Below are 8,948 nucleotides of genomic sequence, written 5' to 3'. Positions count from 1 at the left end.
TATATATATATATATATATATATATATATATATATATATATATATATATATATATATAAGAGGAACACCCAATTCTCTTTCATTTTTCCATTTCAAAAGTGAGATGTATGCATGACCACTCAAAGTATTCCTGACATGCAACACTGTATTCCTCCTCCTGTGTTGTGTTGCAGGGTGCACTTCTCCTTCCCCTGCAAGCTGAACCTCAAGTCCTACCCTCTGCGCTCCCACCCCTGCACCCTGCGACTCGAGAGCGGTGAGTGGCCAGCATTGTTGTCATCACACTTATTGTTATGATGATTCTTACTTCCACTCTTATTATTGTTACTGTTATCATCGCATCCATTTTTATGTTATCATCATTACTGTCGTTATTAATACCTTGCACACACATGTCTCCTTTAAGCAAAGTACATGCATCTATTATGCAGTAAAATTTTTGAGATATCGTAATTCGTGAATAGAAGTGTTGAAATTGCACTGAAATCTCTCTCTCTCTCTCTCTCTCTCTCTCTCTCTCTCTCTCTCTCTCTCTCTCTCTCTCTCTCTCTCTCTGTTACATCCTCCATCCTAATTTCACCAATGCTTCCCTGTCTTTGTTACACACTTTCCCTTCCTATTCCCTCTGTCATCACTTTGCCAATGACTCTCCCTCTCTGTTACACGCTTTGCCATCCCGTCTCATCCCTATTCTGATCTCTCTATTACACCCTCTGTCCTGAACTCACCTACACTTCTCTTTCTCTGTTGCACGTTTTACCTTTCTATCTCTCCCTCCTGACCTGACCTGACCTCTCTCTCTCTCTCTCTCTCTCTCTCTCTCTCTCTCTCTCTCTCTCTCTCTCTCTCTCTCAGTGGGTTATCTGTCTGACGAGATGGAGCCGGAGTGGAACGGGGACCCACCGGTGGTCTACAGCAGCGTTGTGGTCTCGCACGGCTACTCCATCGCTAAAGTGGATCCTACCAGCAAGATCTCTCTCGCCCCAGGACACAGTAAGCCTTCCCTGACCCTGACAACGCGCTAACGATAATGATGATGAATGTGTGTCGATAAATGAAGAGTGAGCGTTACTTCTTGAAAATCGAAAACATTAGAGGAGGAGGAGGAGGAGGAAGAGGAGAAACAAATAATGAAATACAGATGAAATACTTCTAACTACAACTGTGTGTGTGTGTGTGTGTGTGTGTGTGTGTGTGTGTGTGTGTGTGTTGCCCCCTGCCAGAGACGAAAAGGCAATTGCAGCTGATGATCGAGGTGGCGCCCCGCAGCGGGTGGGCCGTGAAGCACACTGTCTTCCCCATGGTGGCTACCGTCACCACCGCCTACCTCGCCTTCTTCATCAACATCAGAGGTGAGGAACGCAACCACCACCACTACTTCTACTGCTGATACTAACACTGCTACCTTTACCACTACTATTTCAACAACAATTAAAAGAACAGCAAGAATAAGCACAACAACAACAATAACAACAACGATAGCAACAAAAAGTACTGCTACTACTACTACTACTACTACTACTACTACTACTACTACTACTACTACTACTACTACTACTACTACCACTACTACTGCTACTACTACTACTGGTACTATTACTACTAATAAACAAATAATAACATACGAAGATAGGCTTTTCATTGTGGTTTTCGGTTTTTCACGTTTTCTATAATTTCAAAACAGCACTAATAACTCAAAATCTAAACCATTCAAGCTATTGAAGTTGTTGAGTAAGTCAGTCAGTCAGCAATACACTTCGTCAGTCAGGAAGGCAGGCAAAGGCACAGAGATCAGAGTCTCCTTTAGTACTCTGCCCCTTAGCTAACACGCGTCCCTCACTTGCAGGAGTGTGTGCCCGCGTCATCATCTGCATGCTGTCCCTCGTCACGGCCGCAATCTTCCACGAGAGTACCTACCGCAAGGTGCCTCCTGCCCACGACACGATGGTAAACCGCTCCTCTCTGCTCCACTACAGCCTTGCAACCCTGAACCACAATCTCCTTCCTAACCCTTGTAATCCTCTCTCTGCACCCCTACACCCTTGCAACCCTGATCCAAAACACTCCTTCCTGACTCACATAATCTTGACATGCACCTCCACTCATTCCTAATCTCTTATAACCACAACCCAAATCTTCTCTCCTTCCCAACGCCCATAAAGTCAACTTGTATCTCCCTTCCCTAACCCCTACACCACCTAACTACATTACCTACTCTTTCCTAAACTCTTACAACTTCAACCCATATATTATGTCCTTCCTAACCATTACAGTCCCTCTTTATTTTCCCTCTCCTTCCTAACCCCTTACAACCCCAAGCCATGATTCCTCTACTCTCCCTAATCCTTATATCTCCGATCTATCTCTGTTCTCCTTCCTCACTCCTACAACCTCAACCTACATCTACCTTCCTGTTTATCCATGCCAAGTCTCCCTCCCTCCCTCTCTTCCTTTCTCCCTCCTTCCTCTCCAAAGAGTATAAAAAGATCTGAACAGTTTTGGCGATTGGTATTATTCAGTAAAAATTGTTTAGTTGGAATGTTACAGTTTGTTTCGCATGATACGGAAGTTAAGAAAGTTATCCTTGCTTTTATGGGGAAACGTTTTGAATATGACCAAAAATACCGCGTCAAACGGTTCACGAGTGCTGTTCTGACACTCCCGCTAGGCACGTCTCTGCACAAACTCTGGGAGCAAGACGCGCCCGCACAACAATATCGGCCAGGCGCCAAAGTTTTAAAGAGATTGGAAATGTCTCGAAACGGGAGGCAGTGAACCAATGTGTGAGCCATTTCAGCCAAGTCCTCTAGAGTGAATCTGATGAGTCTCCGGAGATTGCTGCGCCAACTAACACGCTCACAGCCCCGCCGGACACACACCTCGAGTCTCTTTAAAACTGCACCAAAGTCTGCTGCACTTCCCGCTTCCTGCTGTCCCTGCAAACACTGTGTGGAAATTAACACGTACCTTTGATGTTGGACTTGTCTCCGATTCGCCGTCCGATGTTGGAACTTTCCGTGTTCAGTCGCATTTCTTTTTCCACAATTAACCATCGAATCTGTAGAGAGAAAAGAAATGTGTACAATATAAACAAACGATCACTGGTGCTAATTAAATTTTTCTTGCTGCAATTATGACGAAATATGCTTTAAAAGATCATTGTAACGCAGTGCAAGCTCCAAATTAATCAACTTTTTGAGATAACGAACAACCCATCAATACGGCTTCCCAAATGCTATCAGAACACTCATTGCCGGGGCTGTCCTGTGGGGGCCGGCCAGCGAGCGCCTCCTGAAGCAAGCAAACACAGGATGAAATGGACTGTCAGCGGCCAATCTGTGGGTTCGCTGAGGTAGTGGTGGTCGTGGTGGGCTCAGCGGCAAGCGCTCCCCAGCCAGCCAAGTGGTTTTACCGCCCCAGCGCCGCCAAATAAATAGTTGGAAGGTATACTGCAGATAATTTCAGTTTGTCACTCGGTGTAATGTCACCCACGAGGAACACGCACATCAGTAGCGGCGCGGCGACACCCTCATCTGGCCTGGTCTCGCAAATTGCTCTTTTGGGAATTGCCCCGCGCAGCGAAAATTAAGAAAAATAGCAAACTGGTGCGATTAACTTGTTTTTCTTGCCAATTATTTCCCTCTTACTATGCAATCTGACGCTAAACTTAATTCACGTAGTGCTAAAAATATAAATAAAACCTATGTGCCGTTAGTTGGTTTAGTCATAAATTACAAGTTCTTTCTCTTTTTCTATTACGCTGTTGCGAATTTTCTTTGATAAAGTGAAAATCAAACAACACAGCGACGACCTAAAGATCTGCTGTTGCTTCAGATCCCTTAAAATAATTAATGGAAAATTAATGTAGAGTGGCCATCATCGCTTCTTTCCTCACCCGCCCCCACTCCCCCTGCACAATGTCAAGTTCTCTCAGATAGAATGCACTGAAAACCAAACAACCTAGCAGGGACCTAAAGATCTGCTGCTGCTTCAAATTGCTTATAATAATTCGACATATTTAAGCAGAGAGGCTGTCATCGCTTCTCTTCCCTCACCCCCTTCCCCCCTGCAGGCCATCGAGGTGTTCACGGGGACCTGCCTGGCCTTCATCTTCGTGGCGGCGGTGGAGAGTGTGGTGGTGGACGTGCTGGGTCACTTCCCCACTAAGGGCAGGCAGCCGCTCTCTCCGAAACGCAACTCCTCTTCGCTCTTGAGGTTGGTGAAGAGAAGGTACATCATAGATAGTGCTTAAGGCTCCTGCTTCCCTCGTAGGTTTATCTAGGTGTATTTACTTTGTTGCTGTACACAAGACGTAAGCTATATCTCTTTAGTTATTTGTACATATGTATCTATTTTGGTCTTTTATCAGTCAATGTAGAAACACTCTTCATTGTTGTTACTGTTACATTGCAGTTCATTCTACATGGCTTTGAATCTGTTGTGGAAAGCTCTCTCTCTCTCTCTCTCTCTCTCTCTCTCTCTCTCTCTCTCTCTCTCTCTCTCTCTCTCTGTGTGTGTGTGTGTGTCCTTTTGACTAGCAACAAACAGATGCTTCAGACATCCAGACAAAGCAGTGACAGCAGCCTCTCTTCTCCCAGCCTGACCTCACTGACGACCATGCCAGCAAGCAGAGGGCAGGTGGCAGCCATCTGGCTAGACCGCTGCTTCCGCGTCCTCTACCCCGCCTCGGCTTCCTCGCCTTCAATGCCGTCTACTGGGTCGTCTACAACTGAGCTGCCTTAACCACGGCCCGCCGCCCGCTGCCCCTTCGCGCCTCTTACTGCATGGACAAACGCACCGATGAAAGTCGCTAGGGCGCCGCGCCACAAGAAGATTCAGGGTATAGAAATCTCGACATAGTTAAATGTTCATGTGATTCCTCCGCAGTGCAAAACAACTCGAGCATCGGTGATTTTTTGTTAAGTAACGGATTTCGGGTCATTGCGGGATTAATTTGTAGTCTAAAAAGACGTGGACTTTTTTTCCTTTATGCAACTGATTCCAAAGTTTAGAAATTACATTTACATACTGCAAAAAATAAGAATGATGTCATAGATGCAAGCAGTATTCCGCCGCGTGCCTGGATCCTCCATTTATCATACACGAGTCTTCCTCTTAAAAATTAAACAGTTTTTGATTTCAATAACATGAGGCGACTTTCATTACGAAGCTCCGGGAGTTGGAGCGCTTCATCTCGCACGCTCTCGGTTCCAAATTAATATTTACTCACGTATGTTACTTGTGTCTTTGGTCCCGCCCGTATTGACACAGCAACGGGCATCTGAGGCGAGGCAAACACTGCCGCGCGTCACTCTTCTTCCTTTAAACGCGACGTTACGCACGACCAGCGGCACTAAGCAGGCTGCCCGCCATTCAGCAGGGGCGATAATCTGCGTATTGATTACGCTACTTGAGGACGTAACTCAGCCGAGATGAGAGCATGTCTTAGCGGCAGACAAAGACCTTACTAGGAGGCTGCCAACCCTCCGCCAGCGGGAGTGGCTGCGGTCGACAATTCAGCAACATTTTTCGTCCCTGAATGAATGTTAAGTTGCATGAAAATTGCTCGTTGGCTGCGGGAAGCCTTGGCCACACTTTCCTGGCGATGAGGAAGAGGAAGTGTTAAGGTGCATGCACATCCCAGCAGCCCTGGCAGTAGGCGAGACAAAGAATACAAGCATTTTCTGCAATTATGAAAATGAACCAATAGAGACACGTTAATAACCTAAAGAAAAACCTGTCAAATATCTTTACTTTATTTACGAGGCAAAACTTATATTCGGTAAAAAAAAAAAAAAATCTTTATAGAACTCTAGTGTAAGCTGTTTAGTTTCCATAAGATTATGTAAATGGCACTCAGAGGGAAAACCTGCCTGGTGCTTCAAGCCGCAGCGCGAGGCTGTTTTCTTTGCGTCAAGTGAATCCGCGACATTAAAACACCCACTTCACTGTGAGTCCCGAGCATCCCGCGGCGTGCGTGGGGAAGGTGAGGAGTACTTGGTCCTAATGACGACCACGAGCCGCTCCTTTAATCAACTACACGAGCCATCGGCCAAGCAAGTATTCCTGGAAGGACACTTGACGCAAACAGCCGGCGCGGACCCAGCTGGCGGCACACGCGGGTTGAAGGGCGCCTGGGGTCTGGCAGGGTACATGGGAGGCGCCTCTCCTTCAACATAACTGCTTCATTCATCATAAAGGTTTTGTACCCTGGTCGAGGACATTATCATTACAACGGTGTATTTACCTGCAAGTTAAACAAGAAATTACACATGTGCGACTTGGTTATGAGTAGAGCACCACACAGCACAGCAGCCTCCCTCATGCTGTATGTGTGCTGCACGCGCCGCGAGGCAGCTCCGGCAAGCTCTGATTAAAATGTTTCTTGATTTGTTGTACGCAATATTACTCTCTCTCTCTCTCTCTCTCTCTCTCTCTCTCTCTCTCTCTCTCTCTCTCTCTCTCTCTCTCCCTACGAAAAAATCTAAACATAGAAGTAAATATGAACTGTACGTGACGGCTTGTATATAGCTCGTGGTGGGAGAGACTGCTGGAGCGCCGGTGTGATGGTGGTGGTCTAGCTTCGTGATGGCCTGGTGGTGTGGTAATCTGGTGCACCTCACTGGAAGATGTCAGGAGCGTGAACAGTGAACAGAAGGGAGGAGCAACGTGACAGCACTTCATCCAGCGCATCTGAGCCTTGCAGTGTTAACAGATCTCAAGCCAAATATCAGAATAACGACTTATTATTGTGGTTTAGTTGCCGGAATTAAATGCTTGACAACAGTGGCAGTAATAATAAGAATAACGACTTTGAATTGTGGTTTGTTTGTCACGATGAACAACCTGACAACAGTAGCAGTAGTAGTAACATCTGATTCACCGGGACGTTTTACTGAGATTGCTTTCACATATTGTTAACCTGCGTAGGCTTAATTAGTCAATGGGTATTTTTCATGCGTGCTGCCTTGTTGTACGTCATCTCATTATCACCACCAGTCTCCAAGATTCCAGTGCAACATTCCAATTTTCTTTATTCATTTCTCTGCTTTCCGTCTGTTCCAGGCCACACCGAAAATCTTCATGTCTCATTTCTCCAATCAGTTCTTCGTCTCGTTTATTGTGCTTTCCTTTGCCCTCCTTGCATTGCGTATGAGACTCCTATTAGCTCTTTCACTGCCATAGCCTTCCTTTATCAACGCTCAAAGCAGTGAAAAACATTCATTGTATGGACACAAAAAAACAAAACAAAAATAGAGAGAATAGGAGGTCAATTCTGTGATTCCTAGGCTCGAGAAAATGTTCATGGGACTGCAGTAGGAAAAGGTGCGAGTGATTATGAGAGAAACTGTTCATCAGTGGAAAAGTTAATGCCACGCTGGGGGCGATACGATGGCACAGCGTTACTAGAGACGAAGACGGTTGCCTGTTTGTGTGTTTCGTCCGCAGCACTGTACAACTTTGTGCAACCTGCCATGGAAATTTACTCATCCACGAGAGAGAGAGAGAGAGAGAGAGAGAGAGAGAGAGAGAGAGAGAGAGAGAGAGAGAGAGAGAGAGAGAGAGAGAGAGAGAGAGAGAGAGAGTCACCCTGCCGATAACGATCATAATAATTCCTCTTCACGTTTGTTTTGTCCCCGTCATGCTGTGAACTCTGCCGGACCGTTTGGCGCACCCCGGCCCGGACACCGCTTGCCTGGGGGCGGCGGGGATGGGGCGGAGAAGCAAGTGGGTTATTTAATGGTGGGGAAAGTCTGGTGTGGAAACCGAGTGTGGGAAAACCTGACCCATATCCAAACCCCATAGCCATCCCAACGTTTTAGCTTTTTTTTTCTCTTTTCTCTTTTTATTTGCATGAAAACAACCCACGCAGCTTTCAACATTCACGTCCCAGTTATACCTCGTTTAATTAAAGTGTCAGCGACTTGATTACATAAAACATAATTTCTGGTATCGTACAAAGCTGGAAAATTAAGTTATATAAAAAGATCGCTGTTTTCATTGCATTTTTTCTTTTTTTTGTGCAAATTTCACCATTAATTACATCCCAACACAAAGAGCCTGCGGGGTCATAGAATACATTTTTACTCTGTAAATCTATCTAAAAGAAAAAAAGTATTAGACAAATTCATGGACAGGGATAACAGGTGTGAATAGGAAGGAATATATCATACAGGGACTGCCACGTGTATGCCTGATGGCTTCTTCCCCTATGTTCTTAAGTTCTCATGCTGTAAAATATATATATCCCTGCTTTTCCACACCAAGCATCACAGGGAGGTGCGCCGGGCTGCCACCAAAGGCCAGGCGGTTCAGATGACACTCCCAGCTGTAGCCAAACACAAGAGGCATCCCGTGTTATAGGATCAACTCGAGGCTAAAGGGTCTAATGAATCAAAACTCCTTTCTGATAACTTTCTGAGCGGGTTTTCTAACACGGGACGCCTCATCACCACTGGAGGCCACGAAAAGTAACTATTTTAAACTCTACTAAGATGTTAGATAATTAAGTATTTCACGACGCTCGCACTTCAGAATGACTTATTTCTACTGTACAGAAGCAAGACAATACAGATGTTACAGAAATACCATAATGAATAAGTTTAAAATGTATAAATAATAGTTTTAATACCTTATTGCTGGAGAGAGAGAGAGAGAGAGAGAGAGAGAGAGAGAGAGAGAGAGAGAGAGAGAGAGAGAGAGAGAGAGAGAGAGAGAGAGAATGAATGTGTCACTCTTCTGGCTGCCTTCCAGTGAATTAAAGCAGCCCCATCTTCACTACATAGAAAAGTCTGACTACCTAACTGCCTTCCTATCTACATACACGGACAAGTGGAGAAGGAGGAAGAGGAGGATAAAATAAGACGAGGTGCCAAGGAAAGAGAGGAGCAGCAGGTGATGGAGGAAGAGAAAGGGGAGGAGGACGAGGAGGAGGACGAAATTAGTCA

General features: G+C 45.5%; 1 protein-coding gene across 3 annotated transcripts in view; it reads left to right on the top strand.

Annotated features, from left to right (window-relative positions):
* The window catches only part of LOC135103469 (glycine receptor subunit alpha-2-like), a 39,795-nt gene extending 31,186 nt beyond the window's left edge, over positions 1-8,609 (top strand). Inside the window, exons 6-11 of one of the 3 annotated variants that reach the window (XM_064009808.1) lie at positions 174-256; positions 856-993; positions 1,224-1,352; positions 1,847-1,947; positions 4,073-4,215; positions 4,599-8,609. In XM_064009808.1, the coding sequence (XP_063865878.1) occupies positions 174-256; positions 856-993; positions 1,224-1,352; positions 1,847-1,947; positions 4,073-4,215; positions 4,599-4,743 (739 nt within the window). In that variant the 3' untranslated portion in view covers positions 4,744-8,609. Of the gene's footprint in view, positions 1-173; positions 257-855; positions 994-1,223; positions 1,353-1,846; positions 1,948-4,072; positions 4,231-4,583 lie in introns of all 3 variants that reach the window. The other 2 variants (XM_064009807.1, XM_064009806.1) reach the window with 2 other exon arrangements.
* Positions 8,610-8,948: the final 339 nt, after the last annotated feature.

The sequence above is a fragment of the Scylla paramamosain genome, chromosome 9 (genome assembly GCF_035594125.1).
Source record: "Scylla paramamosain isolate STU-SP2022 chromosome 9, ASM3559412v1, whole genome shotgun sequence".
Lineage (NCBI taxonomy): Eukaryota > Metazoa > Arthropoda > Malacostraca > Decapoda > Portunidae > Scylla > Scylla paramamosain.
Note: the sequence above shows the minus strand (reverse complement) of the source record. Positions and strands in the feature narration are given on the sequence as shown.